This window comes from Apis mellifera, linkage group LG6 (assembly GCF_003254395.2).
Source record: "Apis mellifera strain DH4 linkage group LG6, Amel_HAv3.1, whole genome shotgun sequence".
Lineage (NCBI taxonomy): Eukaryota > Metazoa > Arthropoda > Insecta > Hymenoptera > Apidae > Apis > Apis mellifera.
The window spans coordinates 9,644,725-9,664,817 of NC_037643.1; the positions used below are offsets into that span (position 1 = coordinate 9,644,725).

General features: G+C 41.2%; 1 protein-coding gene across 3 annotated transcripts in view; it reads left to right on the top strand.

Moving 5' to 3' along the window:
* The window catches only part of LOC408884 (transcription factor Sox-13), a 148,767-nt gene that overhangs the window by 125,800 nt on the left and 2,874 nt on the right, over window positions 1-20,093 (top strand). For 2 of the 3 annotated variants that reach the window (XM_016912656.2, XM_392414.7), the window contains exons 4-8: window positions 14,871-15,155; window positions 16,035-16,410; window positions 18,141-18,371; window positions 19,689-19,736; window positions 19,887-20,039. In XM_016912656.2, coding sequence (XP_016768145.2) covers window positions 14,871-15,155; window positions 16,035-16,410; window positions 18,141-18,371; window positions 19,689-19,736; window positions 19,887-20,039 — 1,093 coding nt within the window. The remainder of the gene's footprint in view (window positions 1-14,870; window positions 15,156-16,034; window positions 16,411-18,140; window positions 18,372-19,688; window positions 19,737-19,886; window positions 20,040-20,093) is intronic. The other variant, XM_026441575.1, reaches the window with a different exon arrangement.

Genomic DNA, 20,093 nt, shown 5'->3' on the forward strand with positions numbered 1-20,093 from the left:
GGGGTGGAAGCCGCTTGTCGCGGCTTGTATCGTAAGCCGATATGAGCCGCGCTCGGGCTGCGCCGTGCATTCGTACAGAAATATGCAATATTTATTTCGGCGCACGCGCCTCCACTCCCGCGGGCGAAACGTGAGAACCGAAATAAAGATTCGCGGGACGACACGCGGGAACACGAGGTATAAACCAGAAATACGCGTGAATTGAAACTCGCATCCTGGCAGAGGGAACACAGCGACGCGGCCTTTTGCCGCGTGCTCGTTTTGGAATAGCGCTCGTTAATTGCACCTCGACCTCCTCGAATTACACGCTTCAATTATATATAAAAACATAGGCCGATCGAGGACTGTCGAGGGATCTTCTTCGATTATTTTCTCTCTTTCGATTTCGACTGTTTCTTGAATTCATGGAGATATTTGCTCCCTTTCTAAACCTGTCAAAAATTTGGTAGATTTTTTGAAAAGATTTTACCAATGCATCGATTAAAAGGAATGAAAATTCTTCTTTTATGCAGATATTTAAATTCCTTCCTTCGTTGGAAAAACGATTGGGAAAAAGATATTCGAGGCTTGCTCCATCGCAATTCGATCGAAAATTCTTTTTGTCATTAACTTGTCCACGAAATAAATTGTGGGAACGAGAAGTTAAATCACTGTCTGCCATCTAACGTGTCGTTACCAAGCAATTCCTTGTTCTTTCACAGTTGTTGTCACTCAGTGACTACTTGATACTCGACGAGATTTACGAGGCAAACGGTCAATGATATATCGCAAATAAGAATGTTAAGAAAACGTTTCAGGCATGTGTCCTATCACGTTGTATCTTTAGCTCATTCCCAATTCGAATATCATATTTAAACTATCGATCCGTGAACACTACATTCTATATCTATATATAAACCACTCGATACTAATAGATATCTCCAAGGGAAATATCCTCTCTTTGAGAACTGTTACGTCAACTGTTGAGTCTAAACTATCGATAAAACTTGAATTTATATTAACACAACATTGCAATTAATAATAATAATAATTAAAAACTTTGAAAATTAATTCCTTCTCGACTTCGAGCATCGAGAAACGATCGTTGTACGTAGTACGTAAGAACTCGCTTTAAATAAAAGCAGGGAGGGAAGGAGAAAAAAAAAAGGAAAAGAAACGAAAAGTAGAAAAAAACGGAGGGAACGGTTGGCGCATCAATTAAGATCGCGCAGCGCGATAGAATTGAACGCAGGAGGAGCGAGACTCCGCGGCCGATTAACCGATCGCTAGCCTCAATCAGTCGAAAGAAGAAGCATCCGAGCATTCCCTCCGACCAATGTCGCATTCACGTCGATCTACCGTACGCGTAATTTCCCTTCGTCCATGGAACGTAGCCGTTCCATCCGTACCGATTCTTCAACACTTCCCTCTTACGCCAATTTTTTATCCAATCGACGCGCACGGAATCTAATTAGAACCGGATCGAGCTCGGATCAAATTTAATCGTAGAGAGAGAAAATGCAAAGGATAATAAAATACTCTCGCATCTCGATCAGAAAAATTAATATTATTGAAATTTGAAGATCGCAGAAAACACAAAATTTCATTCCTCCATTTCTCTTCATCCGGAAGAAACTATCCTCGCTCCACGTATACAAACCTCTCTCTCGACGATAGATAATCCTGGCCACGCACGATTCACCCCCCTTTGGGGGAGGTTCCAGTTGGAAAAAGTGGCTGGCGCATAAAGAAAATCGCGAGCATCGCGGAACGATGAATTAGAATCGCGGTTTGCCAACGAGGGGAGAGGAAGAGGAGGGAGGGGTCCAACGGTGGCACGTGCATCCCGAGTATTATTCTCCTTCCTCGAGTGGTGATTCCCCGGAGCTCTCTCTCTCTCTTTCTCTTTTCTAGAGCTCACTCGAGCCATCGTCGGAGGAGAATTACAGGGAGAGAAAAAGGAGAAGCGACTGTACGGTATATCGAGGGGGTTGATGGGAGGGGTGGAGAATAATGGAGGAGAGAGAGAGAGAGAGAGAGAGCAGTGGTACCCTGTGACTTGATTCTCGCGGCCGCGTGGCCGCAACACATATAAAATTAATTAAAGTCGGCGGAACCCAAGGGGTTGTTTATTGTACCTCTCCCCTCTCGGCAGAGGAGGAGGAGAAGAAGCGGCCCGCATTGTAGTGTTTTTACACCGCTTTTCCTCTCGCTCCTTCCTTCCTTCCTTTCCCTTTCTTCCCGCCATTCTTCGCCCGTTTCCTCTTCGCGCTACCCCGCCGCGGTGGTCGCTCAAGTGGCGAGTGCAAACCTCGCCTTGTTAGGAATTAATCACTTTCTAGGCGGCGGAGAGAAGAGGAAGGAGAGAGAGGAAACGGCATCTTCCAGCGTTGTTTTAATTGTAAGCAAATTACCGGGAATCAGACTTGTACTTAGGGGAGGGTGTTAATATTTAATATTGATGTGATTCGGGGAGGGGATGATGATTCCAGAGGCGTAAAAATTATAAAAATCGGTAGAAAAATGACGATCGATATCCGAATTGATATTTTTTATCAATTTTTCTTTTTTCCTTTTCTCTTAGAGTTGATTCCTGAAAAGTGTGTCTCACGAATATATCAACACTTTGTACGCTTTGCTTCGAGATAATCTCGCGTGGATACGTTTTCTCGCGTGATTCGTTTGCAATAAGTAGTACCAGGGAGACACGGTTGTACTCATGACTGGCCCACTGATTAATCTCTGGATAGAGCTGGCTGGTCGTGGTTGTTATTTGGGGAGGCGCGTACGAGGCGATACGAGGCGGGAGTGGAACAATCGAGTTTGGATGGAACGTGTAGAATCTAAAACAGTACTGTTCGTTCTAAGCTTCGCGGCTTAAGAGGCTTCCACCACTTTGTCTTTGTTAAACGTTGAGAGCGGTTGATTCCTTGGCTTTGAACGACGTCACAAGTGACCCAATCTGTAACGATTTCTGTTCCTGGGACAGCTGTTTTCAAACGCTATTCCGACGTTGGTGAGGTAAACGTGGAACGAAAGAATAAATGGAGTAATGATATGAGAACGTGATATAGGACGTGTTATACGCCGAATTATACCGATCGAATTTGATACGGTTTTTAAACGATCAAATGCGATTTTATTTATACATCGAGATTTGATTCAAAACAATCTCCGTTACATATCGTATTTCCTTTTCAAATAAATATTCGAGTAAAATTCGAAAGGAAGCAAATCAATTTACCCCCAATATTTCATCTTTGTTAACGTAGCAAACAAATTTTTGGCCAATGATATGATAGAATTACGATAGAGATGACAAGTACGAATGTGACAAGGTTAATTCGTCGTTCAAGTCAACAATCTATAATTATTAGCGATTTCACGGATCATTCTGTTCTTCCCTTTCGTTTCTTCCATTACTTTTAAATACAATTTAGACGAAAGCTGTATATCAATGCGCCTCCTCCTCCTCCTCCTCCTCCTCATCCGAGATAAATGAACGAGAAAGACAACAAACGGAGAATATAACCAAGTAGCCAAAATAGTGTCGCGAGATATACTCGTTTATGCCCTTGGATGATTATTTTAGATTCGAAAGATTATTTTCGTCCAATTGGCTATATCACTCGAAACAGCGTATAAAACTATAAGCATAATAATTCGAACCGATGCCAAGTCATACGCGAACAATCCCCCAAAATATGCGAAATACCTTCTCGATAAATCATCAGCTCGTCGCTCCACTCATTATCCCGAACGCGCGAGAGAAAGAGAGACAGAAAGAGAGAAGAGACGTTCACGCGCCGCCATCCTCGTTTAAGTATTTCGAGCGAATATTTTTTTCACAAATATTCGAGGAAGCAGAAGTGACGACACGAAGGAACGGCGCGATCCCCGACGATAGCCGTGACGACAACGAACCACGTCGCCACGTTTCCCCATAAACCAATCGAGGTGTCGAAGCGGGGGGGTTGACGGGCGGAAGGAAGCGCGCGTATCGACGAAAGAAGGAATCCTCTCGAGAAGAGGCGAAAACGTTGACGGGGAGATAAAGACAAAGACGAGAGAGAGAAAGAGAGAGAAAAAAAGCGAGCAGCTGTTCGTTGAAAAGGGGTTGGGAGAAGAGTATCTCTGGTAATACGCGTCTGAGATGGATCGCTGTCGAGGCGAGATGGAAGACGAGAGAGAGAGAGAAAGAGAAATGAAAGAAGCGAGAGAAAAGGGAGGAGGATAAGCAAAAAAAAGAAAGAGAGAGAGGAAAAAGTGGAAGGGGAGGAAGGAGCGATAGACGACTGCTCAGTTGCTCGAAGCTGAAGGTGACGGGGTTGGTTTAGTCGCGACCCGACGTCCCCCAGTCCCAAGGGAGCCACGTTTCAACGTACGAGGATCCTTGCGGAAAGGGCACGAGATAAGAAGCCGAAGACAATAATCCTACTGACAGTCGGGTCATCGCTGCGGATTATTTCGGCCGACACACGCCTCCGGCTTTGAACCGTTAAGAGGAACACTCGCTCCTCGTGCGATGCTGTCATCCGTGCGATCTTTAATGCCGTTAATGCAACTACGAGCATCAAACGAGCATTGAACGATTCAGATCCGTGAAAAAAAAAAAAAAATGAATAAGATGAAGGAAACTGTCGTTTCGTTTCAGTTTTTAAATAATGAAAGGAAGTTTGAATTTATGTTTTTCTCTCTCTCTCTCTTCAGTTGCAATTATGTATTAATTTTGTATGTTTATGAAGATTATCTCTTGTGACAGTTTAAAAAAGGGGGGGGAAAAAAAAAAGGATGAAATTATCGTGGTTATGTGTTAAATGTATGCGCTAGTTTAAAAGTTTAAATAGAATGAACATCTGATCAACAAGGATGAAATAACCAAGTGGACGAGTATTTAATTATTCCGAGCAGGATACCATGTATGAAATATTCAATATTTTATCACTGCGCTACAATTTCGCATAAGTAATCTCATTACCTCTAATGTAGACGGAAACTTTATTTACATAAAAATCTTCGACCGTATATACCGGCCTGCCGGGATATTCAAACAACCTCTCCTAATAATATTTTGTTTCTATTGCTTCTCGAATTAAAATTAAATGCTTTCATCTCTAACATGTAAACTACTTATCGTATAATTTCACTTAATATTAAAGTATCGTTAAACGTTCGTTGATAATAGCATTGCTAAAAAACGATTAATCTTTCGAGAATGATAAATCTATAACTACATAACTACATTCTGTTATTATATCATTACGGCACAAAAGAGATCGTAACATCGTAATCACAAGTTATTTTAATCATTTGTGTCCACCGAATACAATCTACATGGTCGATGGACACACGGTATTTGCCCATTAAAAGATAACAAATCTAAACAAATAAAATAAGACGATACCCAAGAAGAATATTAAATTACATTAAGTTAATCCTTTCGATCTTTACTATTTCAAAATTTTTGCTATTACGTTCGAAAAATAAGTTGTGGTAAAAAGTGGTACAAGCTTGACCTGCACGCAACATATCGTTAACACGATAAAACGTATGTACGAAAAATCCACTCTCCACGCGAAATTTACAACTTGTAAATCTTTCCCATTGATCGCGTTGTTTAACAATCCACTTCGCTCGATCGAAAATCAAACAGAACGCTTACCTAACCTCACATCGACGTCACCCATTGTTCCACTTGAATGCACTGTTTCGCGTAATGTTTACGAGTGGCCGTGCGCGCGCTGACAAACATGGTTTCGTGGTTGACGACGTCGATTTCGAGAGTGCGAGAACGCCGCTCGAACACGGGTCCCCCCCTCGTCCCTGTCGACCAACGGTATCCGTGCCAGTATTCGTGGTGGACGAGGTGGAGAACGCGTGGACAGGGAATCGTAAAAGATAAGAGAACGCGGCGTTGGACAGGGGGGAATAAAACGGAGTACGCCGGTTTAAGGCGATGAAACCGGCACGCTTATAAAGTATTCTCGAAGCTGTTAACGTCCGACCCGGTGTTTGCGGTACACGTTGAACACACGATAACTCTATTCGCAAACGCGGTGTGGTCTGGTCGTACAGTACTTGCCATGTTACGCGGTTAAGGAGTTCTTACGAGGAGAGGTTGTGTTTCAGATGGGAACTCGCGCGAGGTTAGGTTAGGTTAGAGGTTGGATAATGGTAACTGTTAAGTTGATCCATGCCAGTGTTTCTCAATCGCTTTTCGGTAATCGTTTCGAACATTTTTGATCCTTATTTTTATACTTTGTAAAATTTCGGTGCAATAATATCAGTGATGCGATGCTAATTAATCGTGACGAATCATTTTTTCAATGTTCCTTAAAATTTAAATTTGTGTGATGCAAAATATCGATTTATAGTTAAAGAGGAATCCTACGTTGAATTGGTATCACGTCATGTTATATTTTATTCGATTTTTGATAAATAAATCGAATAACGTTACTCGACTCGGTTTTAAATAATATGATTTGTCGTGAAAAAAAAAATTGGTACACTTTTTTTGAAGAAATTCAACGATTCATTGATACATTCTGTCGATGAATTATGAGCTTCGTGCTGTACAGACGCCGTACATTTCCGGAAGCGTAAATATTATTTCATGCTATGCCGCCTCATTTAGTTTCCGCGTCACTAGAGAGTTCAGTTTTCGTTTAGAATAAATTGGAGAAAGATTTGCTCTATCCTTTTGAGACTGTTTTCCAAAGAGATCGTCGTGTTTATTTTACGCGAAACGGGATAAATATTCATTATTGTTGTAAAGATATTAATATAATTATTGCAATAAGAATAACATAAACGAGATGAGACGAGAATTCTACGATTCCTTCGAATTTAAATATTTATCCGAAGATAAATAGTCTCATTGTCAGTACTTTATATACACTTCATTGTAAGTATTTATGACACACTGTTTCTCATAACGGAATAACGTCACTCACTTGTATTAATAATTCAACTTGTAGCCATAATACTTCTATATAATTGCAATCGTAAATCCATTTTTTTCATTATAACTTTAAATATATCTATTATTCCTTCGTATCATTCGTTTGACCAATTAAAAACTAGTAATTAGTAAATAATCTATTCAACTAATAAATATATGAAATAGGTATATAATATATTTTACATGGTTTTGTAATGGCTTTATGAATTATATAAAAAGAAATTCACAATGTCGTACTTGTGTGCAAATGAGAATTCAAGAGATTAAATATCGATGCAATATGCATATTGCATAAATTATCTATATACAATCAGTGAAATAGAGATCTATTAATAATTACGATCCGATATATTTTAGTCATGTATCATTTTTCATAATGTTTGATATATTATAAAAGATCACGAATCTACACGCATGATTGACAATTTATCTACAATAATTCTATATCAAAATTTATATAAATATTTTAAATAGCTATTTTATTCTTCAATTATCTCATGTTCCATCTTTTTTTATTTTTGCATAAATGTTAGTTGTTATTTGAAGAAAACTCGCTGGATAAATAAAATTTTGGATGAAAAGAAAGTGAAAGAAAACTTGTATTACAGAGAGGAAACACTCTCGGATACGAATTACACCACTTTGTTCAACTGTTACCACATTGTATCCATATCTAATCCATCGAAAAGATTCGCCTGTTCTCCAGATACGCGGCCACAATCGGTCAGTGGCGGCGACGCGCCAGATGAAAACGAGACAAAGTCGTCTTTGTAGGAACGGTTGGGTTGAAAGCCGCTCGTGTATAACGCGTATGTACGTGTATAGTGTGAAAGACTCGGTGCAATATTGTAGTCGATACAGTTGTGCAAAGGGAAAATTATTGATATTATCCGGTTTCGAGAAGCTGACCCAGGGAAGGTTTCGCAGCACGCCTCGTGGTGATCGGCGCAATTTGTTTATCCGCCGATGGGGAATATCAAAAGGATTAGAGGCGGCGGAATAGATAATAAACATCGGCCAATAAAGTCGCCCGAAAATATCTTTGGTTGCAGCGTATCGGGCGGCAACGCTGGCCTACACGGGGGCCTTCTACGTGTGCGCGCCTCCACGCTCTCTGTGATCTATGATTATGGATTCCGCGATGTCGATACCAAACGTATAGCCTCTGACGCGTGCTCTCTACCGCGTTTCTCGGAACCCAAGAAGACTCGACTCGACTTTGTAGTCGGCCGAGCGACGCGTTTGCGTTTCTCCGATTCTTGTTTAAACTAAATTCTTTGTCCGTTGGATGTTGTTCCGTCAAAGGGAAAATTAATCCTTCGTGACAGTCTATTGTCGATAATGCATCTTACATTTGGATACATTTTGCTAGAAAATTTTTCCAAGTTGCAAATTCAAATTCATAATTCACCTATGATATAAATAATCTCCATTCGATGGAGATTAAATTCTTTTTTACTCGATTACAAAAGAAATTACAAATGCAATTCTACAGTCGACAATCTCAATTGAATAATGAGCAAGATAAAATTCACGGAACGAGGCGGAAATGCAAGGAGCATCATCGAGATCAACGAAGACCACCCCGGCTTTTCACAATTTTCCCTCGGCGAGGAATTCATCAGGGGTGCTCGATGGACCACCTTCCCTTGGCAATAACGCGGCGGCGACGACGACGACGATCCGCGGCTCTCCTGTTTCCACGGGTGGAAAAGCCCCGGCCACGAAAATACCGCTTCCGGTTGCCCTAGATTCCGCATTCACAAGTTTCATTGCAGAGGCGCGGGCCGGCAACGGGTGAAGCAGCGGCAGCGGGCGAATCCCGTTCAAAGCGGTCCATAATTTATGTATCTCCCCCAGGCCACCCCTGCGTGTCGTCGAATTCTGGCTTCGCTCTTTTAAAATTCCATTAAGAGTGCAGGCCAACGGCTCCTCTTTGTCGCCGCCTCTTCTTTCTCTCCGTTGGCGCACGTTTGTTTCGCGATGCATATTTCACGAGGGAATCCGCGCGTTTCGTTCGAGTTTCGTTTTCCGCGCGTTCGATCGATTTTCCGGGGGACGTTTTTTTCTTTCTTTCTTTCTTTTTTTCTTTTTTTTTCAAAGCATGCATGCACCAACACCTAACGACTCTATCGAGATATAAACTCGAACGGAACGCAAACTGTTATGAAAATTCTCAATATAAAGGGATATAATGCGATGGAAAATTCGTACTTGGTATTCATCTTCATTCGTTAAGTATTTTTAGCATAGGATCCGAATAATATAAAGATGTTGTAACAGCAGCGATGGAAAATTATTCGAAATTTTATTTACAAAAAGGAAAAAAATTTGTACGACTCGATATTGCAAATCGCACACGGATGGTTTAATCGTATACTTTTTCTCGAAGAGATGAGAAAGGAAATAATAAATGGAGTTGAAATAAAATAATATCGGTATATCGGCCGGCGGACATTGTACCTTCAATCCAGCTTTCGGTAGGCTTGTATTCAAGCCACTGTGTTGGCTGGCCCGTCGTAATTTTAGACAGTGCCACAGTGACAGTCTTTATAACGCACGTGAAGTATGAACCGCTTCCGGTGGATCTACGTCATCCCTGCTGTGCATGTCCCCTTGCACTCCAGTGGCTCCGATTCTAAATCTAGATTCAAATTTCGTGGCCTTTAGCCTTCGTCTTTCGTTACCGGCCGGCCGCGGCCGCGACGAAAGACCAAACCGCGACCGCCATACGACCACGCGTATTCCCTCCCTCTCCCCCCCTCATCCAACATTTATCGCCCGCCCGACAAATTTTTTAAACGAGCGAGTCTCTCCCCCCTCCAAGAATTCCATCCAAGAAGAAATTAATTCAAATTCGAATGGAAACGTTACATTTATATTTACCAACCTCCTCAACTTGCATCCTTCTTGCGCGAAATTAATTCTCTCGCCATATCAAGTTTCGACGAATCGACTCGGTTGAAAATTTCTCGATTCTCGTCGATCGAAATCGAAAAGTTTTCTTCGTCCCTATCTGTTATATTCTATTCAATGGAAAGATCTGAAAGGAACGCGAACGAATCCTCGATACGAGGATCGGCGTTTGTCGATGGAGGGAACCGGGTGGCAGAGAGATAACCGGCAGAAGAGCGATTATGGGGGTAGGTATGTTTCGGTAATTGCGCGGCTAAGTTTAGGCGGTGCAGTTGGCGTCAATGCGCGGATGCATATTCAGAACGGGGCTCCTCATATTCTTATGCTCTCACTTACTGAACCGGCGGGAGCGAGAGCAGCCGCCTCGTGTGTGGATGTGAATGTGAATGGAACTTGCTGGCACCCCGCCTGTTTATATTTAGCCACTGTGGGCGGTATAGCTGTCATGGATACGTATCATCGGCATAACTGAACTTTGCAAATGAATAATGAAGTTCCATTGGCTGTGGTGCCGGTATGCCGATTATAGCCCCCGTCCGTTAGAATGGTTCCTGAAATTGCACAGCCCGTTTATTGTCCGTCGTCGGACATTGTTCGCGTATCCAACCACGAGTACCACGAGCACCAGCTCGACGAGTCTGTTAATGAACGGCGGCCAGCACGAAACTTCCACCAGAATTTATCCTTTATCCCCTCCCCGAATCAAATTTAGTTAAACTCGTTCGAAATAGGAACGAGTATTCTTTTTTCTTTCATTATATTTCCAATTTTCGACACAATCAGCAGTTAATTAATTAGTTGTTAATGTCAATTTCAACGATTTCTTGATAATAAAGATTTCTCAAGTTTGTCTCTAAATATAAATAATAGTATGAAAGAGAAAATTTTTAATTTAACATCGAGGATATTAATTAAATTATCTCTTAAAGGGTGAAAGAGCGTATTAAGTACAAGTGAGAGGAATTATTTATCTTCTCTTTTAATTCCGTGTGACAATTATTTGAAACAGATTAGATTGGAAGAGAATTAAAAATCATTCGGGACGAAGTAAGTAAAGTGTCCGATATCCGCGACACGAATATATATATTCGTGAAAATGTTGCACGCGGAACGGGCTCTGAGTGGAAAAAAACTGATTGTCCAGTAAGTTTTTCTCGCGATCTCCACAATGTTGTTTTCTTACGGCGCACACAACCGGGCAATTAGTGGTAAGAATAATTAGCGCTAACGAGTGCATTTCCATACAGAGGTTGTTTAATATGCGGATCCGGCCGATAGACGCACCGAGTATCGTACCGTCGATACCTGGGTGCTGCTGGCAAAACAATGAAGTCCAACACTGAACGTGCATGTATATCTACACGCATCGATCGATGTATTCGATATACAGGTATCTCTTTCTTTCTTTTTTCTTTCCTCCTCTCTCATAGATAATTCGCAATTATTATTACTGCGTGTACCGTTTACGAACTCGTTTTATTGTTTTCCCATTTAATGACGAAGGATCGATGATCAATGGAAATTACAAAGCATTTTTTTTTTTTAATGAGTTTCTTACGTTCTTATCCTCGACGATTTTTTAACCATGTTTTAATTTCGATTCCGTGGCGTGGAACGGTTCCATCGTGTAAAAAGTATGGAAGATTAATAAAAAATAAAAGGGAAAATTTTTGGGGATTTATCAAGGGAAGATTATACGTTCATTAAGAAAGGATCGTTGATCAAGGAGCAAGAATGCGAATAGTGATATTTCACGATCGTTCCACCAGTTTTTCACGGTACGGGTATTTTTGGAGTTGCACGCCCTTATGAAGTGGCCCAGCTCGGTTCATTCAAGAACCGTATGCCCGAGAAAACTGGTGACTCGTCTTTCAAGCCTTAACAAATAACCGGTATCGTTCAACGCGTTCGCGTTCACATGGCGAATAAATCTACCAATTTCCATGCCTTGCATATTCCCTCCCCTCCCGTATTTTTCTCCACATTTTACAACATTTCATAATTTATCGAGAGTGATTCGTTTGATTTATCTTCACTTCTTCTTTCTTTTTCGTGAATCCTTCCTTTATTAAATCCTTGGATATTTCCAAATGAAAATGTCAAAAAATATCAGATTGAAACGTTGGAAAAGAAGAAAGGAAAGGAAGGAAAAAAATCCATACGAGCGTTCCATCCATTATAAATAACCCGAGCGAAATTACCGCGTTAAATTCTTTTCTTCTCCCCGCGACATGAATCATCAGGTTCTCCCGAAAAAAGTCGGAAAGTCACATGGTAACGTTCTCTGAAGGAAAGGCAAACATCGAACTTCTCTCTTCATCTTCTTCCTCTTCTTCTCTCCCCTCCTTCCCTTATATTCAAAGGAATATAAAAAAAAAAAAGAAAGGGAGAACGCGAGACGGAGCGGTTTATCCTCGCGAGTGTGTCCTCCTCGCTCGATCGTAAATCACGGGCCGCGATCTTCCACAATCCGCATCGAGGATTAATAATCGCTCGTCGAAAGGCGAGCGGATAGAGGAAGAAAATAGGAGAAAAGGAAGAAAGGAGGAGAGGTGGGCGCGCGCGCGCGCGCGCCTAATATCGTGCATATGTGACGTTTCAGCTGGTGCCCAGGCTGGATGAATAAACGTCTTCCTTATCGTCCAAAATAGACTTTAAACTTCATGCATATCTGGACCAAAGCCAGGTCGTAGGAAAATACAATGATATTAACCACGTTGAATTGTTACACTTACTTGGTTACTATACGGTAGAGAGAGAGGATGCTCCGCGCTGAAAACCACGTCCCCTCCCCCCTCGTTGAATTAATAGCGCCACCTAGCGGCCTCCTCTTGACTAATGGACTGGCCGCTGGAAAAGAAATAATTCCATTCCGGTCACCTTAACCCCTGGCTGCACACCGAGGGGCGTGTATTTCCGTCCTACATACGCGGGAGAAAAGGGTCAACGCGTGTCGAGGCCGGTTCCTTGGCCGATCCTTTGAAAATCATCCAATTGGGGACAATTGGTGCGCTCTTCGTGGAGAACAAGATGGAGGATCGATCGATCTTCGTGTCGCGCGTTTCCATCTTCTCTTTGCCTAAATTTGTAATACAAATATCAGTTTGAAGAAATCAAAAGTGTAAAGGATCGAGTCTCTCTATATTAATATATCTTTCTCAAGGATTCTTTTTTTAAAGAAGAGTGTGTACAAAGATTTAAAAATAATCTTCTCTCTCTCTTTTCTTTCTCGAATCCTCGAAAGAAATGGCGAAACTTTCGAGAAAGACGAGTCGTGTTTGCAAGATAACCGCGGAACAATCGAAAACATCGATTACAAGATCGCTCGTTATACGCGTTTTCACGCGCATTCAATGCAAATCGGCGGAACAATGCTCGTCGAGACGAGTGGTCGCGGCGGCGAGCATCAGGGACGCGTGAAAAAAATAAAAAAGAAAAGAAAAGAAAAGAAAGAGATAAGCGTGGATACGTTACGCTCGTGATTAATAACGCGCATAATAATAATAATACATTTTCATTTTGGTAACGCTGTCTGCGTTGCATAACCGGATGTTTCGAAATAAACCGCGAATATCGCTCGAGTCGAAGAACTATTCGATCGAATCGGATCCAGACGTCTAACGACCGATCATCCGTGCCTGGCCAGCTTTATTAGCTTTATTTAATCGCACGAAAAAGAGCGAGAAGGTGGTTAAGGATCCCATAGATCGAAAGAGATACGCGTTATCACGACACTTGGTGCCAATAACGTTCCCTTCTTTTTCTCTCTTTTTCCTGTCGCGCTCTCCTTACTCGCAGCGAGCTCCAGCTTCCGTTTCACGCGGCCGATAACCGGCAATTAAAGTTGGTATCACGCCCCGCGTCTTTTATTACGTTTTCTGGGAAAGCTCGGTGTTGAACTGGACTGGTTCTCTAGTCGCGTCGTTCGAATGCTTGGACGAAGGAAAAAAAAAAAAAAAAGAAAAGGTGTTCGATTGGAAAACGTGAATGCGTGTAGCAAGTATTCGATGTTCTATCTGGTAGAGTAATGATAGATGAAGATTCGATAACGTAACGAGATTAAATTATAGTTTATATATTTATGAAATAGTTGGAGGAGGGCGAGTTTAGGCGAGCGCGTAAAATATTATATCGGCTGTTACAGAAAGGAAATTATACGGTTATTAATAATAAGGGGACGATGAGGGAATATTTATATGGAGAAAAATCTTGATGTTTCTTCTATAATTTGTGTTTGCCAGCTTGGAGATTACGTCTGTTTAAATCGTTCTTAAATCTTGCGATATACGTACGTTTCTGGATATTAATATAATATCCAGGACTTCTTTATCATTCTTTTTTTTTATTTTATATATATATATGGAAGGAAAAAGTGACGGAGTTTGTACACGCTTCTTCAATTAGCGGTTTCCCTGGAAGTTGTAAAATCCTGGAAGAAATGGGTTCGTAAATGGGAATGTTAATTTGATATATTTTAAGATCCAGCTAACGTTTACGTATTTTTTCGCGATAATGATATAATTATAGCTTCGGATATTTAAGTATGCGTAAAGTTTATGTCAATATGTATTATTTACGTTGTACTTGTATCTATTTCACTTGAATTTTTTATTAAAATGCAACATATTTCCGGAAATTATTTCCCAGAAATAATCCAATCTTCAATTCTTCCAATATTACAACGTACGCGAAACTTTGATGATTTTCTAGGAAAACTTCCTAGAAAAGGAAATAAAAAAGAAAAAAAAAAAAGATAGTCATTCGAAACCATCTATGGATCTAACAATTTTCCCACATTACGTTTTCATCATTCTTCCTCTCGTTTCCAACTGAAAAGCAGAAAATGAATATCCGAGCCGACAATGGCTGGCTTTCGTTCCGTTGAGAGAAAAGAAAGAAAGAGAAAAAAGAGAGAGAGAGAGAGAGAAGGGGAGGGGTAAATTTCATTCTCTGTTTTTTGCCCGCGACAACGGGGTTCATCATCCCTCTAATTGCTCGTCCCATGGCTTTGCAGTCGTATCCTGCGCACATGACCGTCGACTCGCAGAAGCAAATCGAGATGCAGCGGCTGCAAACGGAGCACTTGAAGCGGCAGCAAGAGCACATCATGCAGCACAACATCCAGGAGCTACAGGCTCAGATGACAAAGAACCAGCTGAGCATGTCGGGGCCGCAATCCTTGATGTTCCTACCGTTTCTCGAACAGCTCAGAGGGTTGCCGGTGCAATCGCCTATGCCGCCGCCGCCTGTTACGTCGACGTCAACCACCACCAACAAACATATCAATTCGATCGCTAACGTACGTAGACCCGCAATCCCAATTTCTTCCCCCGCGCTCCACTTTGATTAAGCTCCACTTTTTATTTACGCTCGCACGATGTAACGTTTGGGAGCGTTTGAAACTTTTAAAAGGGAGGCGATCCTCGTTCTTTCGATGGATGAAAAATTCAGAGACGCGCGCGACGACTAGGTGGCGCCACCGATTTTTAAAGGGAAGGCGGAGGAGGATTGATAACCGCGTGATTAGGAAAAAAGAAGTCGAAAAAATTATTATTGGATGTCAACGAGGGTGTGGAAGATCCTGGCTCGAACGAAACCGTCAACTTTGACGGCTTGTTTCCTTTCTCGTTTCGGGGGAGAAATTATTTATTTATCAAAAACATGGATCTTGACGAAGTTCGATCAACCGTCGTATGTAGAGGAGTGGTAGATCCACGAGTCGCATTGGCAACAGTTAATGTTTGATTGCGTGTCTGATTTAGATTGGTATTTTAAGCATTCGATCACGGTGCTTCGAAACTGTATCGATTCACATGGATCACGTTACTCCCTTAAAAACTTTTCTTTCACGAAAGAAAAGGGAATTTCTTCAATTTTTCTTTTTCATCAAGAATCGCCCCACTTTCGATTCGTTCAGAAACATATACATATACATTAAAATTAGCGTGACAAAGATTGAGACTTTTGTTGTCAACAAGAACAAGGCATAAATTCTACGATTAAATTTTTCTAATCCAATTTTTGAAAAATTTGGCCGAGTAGAGATCGAGACGAAAAGCGAACCCGTTAAGGCTATTAAAAAAAAGAAAGAGGGGGAGAGAAAGGAATATTTTTAAGTTTTCCTAGAATAATGGCGAAATGGCGCGTACTGAACGAAGTTTCGAAATTGTTATTACAGATGATCAGCAGCCACAGGGAAGGGCCAAGCTGGGCGACGGCGCATCTCGCGCAGATGACCACGCAGATGGAGAAGGAAGCGTCGCCGACGCCGATCTCTTCCGCGGTGGCGCCGACCGCTGCCCCCTTGCAGGACCTCGACGCGCCCCTCAACCTCACCAAGCCCAAGTCCTCGTCGTCCGGGGCCACGGCGTCCTCCTCGTCGCCCGGAAGCGACTCCCACTCGACCGGGGCCGGAAGCAGCGGCCAGCAGGAGCAACCGCTCGCGGCCACCGCGCCCAAGCTCTTCCCACCCGGGCTACCGATGCCTCGAAATTATCTCACCACCCTTCCCTACGCGGGCCTCCCGCCTCACCTCAGCTCCATCTCCTCCCCGAGTAAGTGGAAACTACCTTTTCAACTAATTTTCGTAGTAAGAATTTTTTTTTTTCTCTTAAAAAAAAAAGAATAGGATTTTCTTGAATAAGTGAAAAAGAAAAATACGTTCGAAATAAAACTCGATGATATAGATAATCAGGAACGAGTAAATGAATCTAAAAAAAAAAAAAAATAGATGGAAGAAAAAATGTAACGGATGATACGCGGCGATATTTAAACATCTGTTGCTTTTATCGGCCGTCTCTCGATGGCCGCTCTCTAACGAGGCAAAAGCTGCCCGGAATCGCGATGAATTTCATCATTAAATCGTTTATGTACGCGCGCTGATAGAAATTCCGATCCCGAGGAGGGAGGGGGGGGGGCGAAAGTAGAATATCGATGCTCGATCCACCGTCGAGATCGGTTGCGTACCGCAATTGCGACTGGCGACGGTAACTAAGGCCCGGTTTGTACAACGGTCGACAAGGTGTACCCCTTTTCGGGGGACGGACAGAGGCCGTGGGCTGGGAAAAAATTCGATCAATACCCCATAGAATAAGCGGCGGGATCAGAAACGTACGGTTAATTATCTTCGGGTATGCGCGCGCGTTTTACCTGATTGTTCGCGATCGGCTTTTTCCTTCTCTCTCTCTCTCTTTTTCTCTCTTTCTCTTTCTGTCCCCTCTTCTCCCCTCTCCTTTGGTAAACCTGTTTCCTTTCGCGGCCGGTTTTTGCTTTCGGTTTAAAGCACAATCAACGACGCGTAACGTGATTCTAAGATAAGAGCCGGTGCACCTTGTATCCTCGAGGAAAGGGGAAAGACATGGGGAGAGGGAGGGGGGATAGAGAAAGAAAAGGAAAAAGGATAAAGGAAATAAATAAAGGAAAAAGAGTGAAAAGAAGAGAAGAAGGGAGAAAACGGGGAAACGAGGCTGCGGATACCGAGGAGCGATTGCCCTCGGAAAAATTATTTTTCCCCTCGATTTTAAAGCGTTGAATTGTTTTTGTTTAATTGATTCGATAATTAACGCGGTAAGAAGTGTATAAGTACTTTGTTGTACGAGATGTTAACGGGGAAAAAGATATTTGACGAGAAATTAAAGTCAAAAAAGAAAGTAAAAAAGAAAAATGGGATGAAGTGTATATAGGTCAAAGACGAATTTAAAACTAAAATTCTTACATGTGGGAAACAAAATTCGTATAAATATTCATTCGTTATCACGAACAAAGGTGTAAATTTACACGTAATCGCGAAAGCAAAATGCATTGCTTGAAAATCAAATTAGATTAATTGCAGGTTTTCAGAAATATAATTGTAGGTTTATAAAATGAGGTTTTCATATAATCATTATCAGATCATGAACAATCAGCTCGTCAAGATCTCGAAGTGAATACTGGGTAATACGCTGTATAATAAACCCATCTTTTCTCGTCCTTTTACCGTTTTCAATATCTCTTCAATTTTCTTTTTTTCTTATCAATCAATTCATTTCTAATTATTACAACTCGAAGAAGATATATCTTCAAGAACGATGATCGATCTTTATTTTTCACGTATGATTTGAAACGTAAAAAGATAAAGCTAGCCAGGATAAATTTTAAACTTTTTGAAATTTTGAAAATTATTTTCTACAACTTTGGAGAAACAACCATGATTTTCCGATATATCATTGCTGCTCTTTGTACGATTACATTATGCATTGTTCTTCATAATTTTCTCCTTGCTTACCTTTGGCATTTATCATTACAGTGGGCAAGGTAATGGCCAAAGACGAGGCGGCTGGACCTGGGGGTGCGGTGGCGGCAGCCGCGGTCGCCGCCATGGAGAAGCACATCGCGATGCACAGTATTTACGCGATACCGCCGAGCGCTGGCGCGATGCCCCCGTCGCCGCAGACCCAACGACCCGGGGGTCTCAAGCACTCCAGTTCTCGGGAAGAGGCTGCACAGGAGGAACAGGACTACCTGTCGACACCTCACAGTAAATATTCCTTCTTTAAAGTTTATTTCATGGTTCGATGGTTATTATCGTAAAACGATAACGTAATTTTTCGAGAAATTTTTATAACGCGGGATGGATCGAAAAATTGAAAGCACGTTTGTCTATCTAAAAAAAAAAGAAAAAATGTTAGGAATTCCTTTAATAGGAGAAAATTAATTAATATAAAGATAGGAGATTTGAAACGTAGATTGGTTGATTTTTATTATCGTGCATCTGTTGGCAATATACTTCAGTGTGACGCACAATGCGTCTCGTGAAGAAGAAGAGAAACAATTAAAGATATTATTAATGTTCCGCTTGGTAGACGGTTAATATGAATTCTAATGATTCCCTAATGATCCTGTAATTATGAGAGAATAATTACATATTTTTTTTTTTAACATTGAAATTATTTATCAATCATTAATCTATGCAATTTAAAAATTTAACTACAAAATAATTTCGATTATTCTTACAAGACCAATGATTAATCATCTTTCAAGATTCTATTTTCTTCCAGATACACATTTTTAATTTGCGCACATTTTCTTTCATTCACATCTTTAAATGATCCATTCATTAGATTTGTTAAAAAGCTAAAAAAAAAAGGCGCGCTCACATCGTTAATAAATGTGTTTAAAAATAGATGCTATTTTAAACTCTTAGATATAAAATTTTTATAATATCTTTTTATAACTTATAGGATAGAATAAAATTCAACGTTTTCCATTTCGTTTCCACGCTTCCATTTTTCGATCCATTCCCTGTATTATATTTATCGTATATAATCTTTTCATTTTCTTACACGAGGAGAGATACAAAATTAATAATTATATTCTCGTGTAAAATAATAATAATAATAATAATAAAAGATGAAAGAAACCTTTTTTTTCTTCTGATAAGCACACATTCATTCTCACTTTATTTGTACATAACGAAGCGTTTAAAATGTAGGTCTCTGTCGACGAGCGACTCGTCCATGCACCAACTACCTAATATCATTAATTATTGCTGAAATACAAATTACGCGGATGAAATACAGTTTATGCACAAATGTTTACGGAGAAACAGAGATTTATACGAAATATGAATAAAAGATGTTTCTCTCTCTCTCTCTCTCTCCTTGTTATTTATCTATTTTTCATTAACCTATCTAATACCCTAAATACAATCCCGTATATTTTACTATAATAACAACGAAAAAAATAAAATCACGAATGTGTATTCGATAAATGGTGTCGCACGATTCCTCATAATCTGCTCTTCTAAACTCGCCGTTGCAAATTATAACATGCTACGATGTTTCTGAAATTACAGTGTGGCGGGAGCCGGGTTACAAGGTACCGGAAGACATAACGGAAAAAGGTAAGCAGTCTTTTGACGAGCCACGGGGCTGACGTTCACGCTTTTGTTTCGAGAGCGCCAGGTGATGCTCACGAAATCAGATTCGCTTCTCACGGGAGGGAGCCCGGCCACCGGCTAGTCGACATCTAACACTCTCTTCTCTCTGTCCAGCTAAAATGGTGAGACAGCAGAAGAGGGAGGGTGAGAACAAGCCACATATCAAGCGGCCTATGAATGCGTTCATGGTGTGGGCCAAGGACGAGCGTAGGAAAATTTTGAAAGCCTGCCCGGACATGCACAACTCGAACATATCGAAGATACTCGGTAAGTCATCGATCCGACAAATTCCCTTCCCCTCCTCTCTCCTTCTCCTTGTCA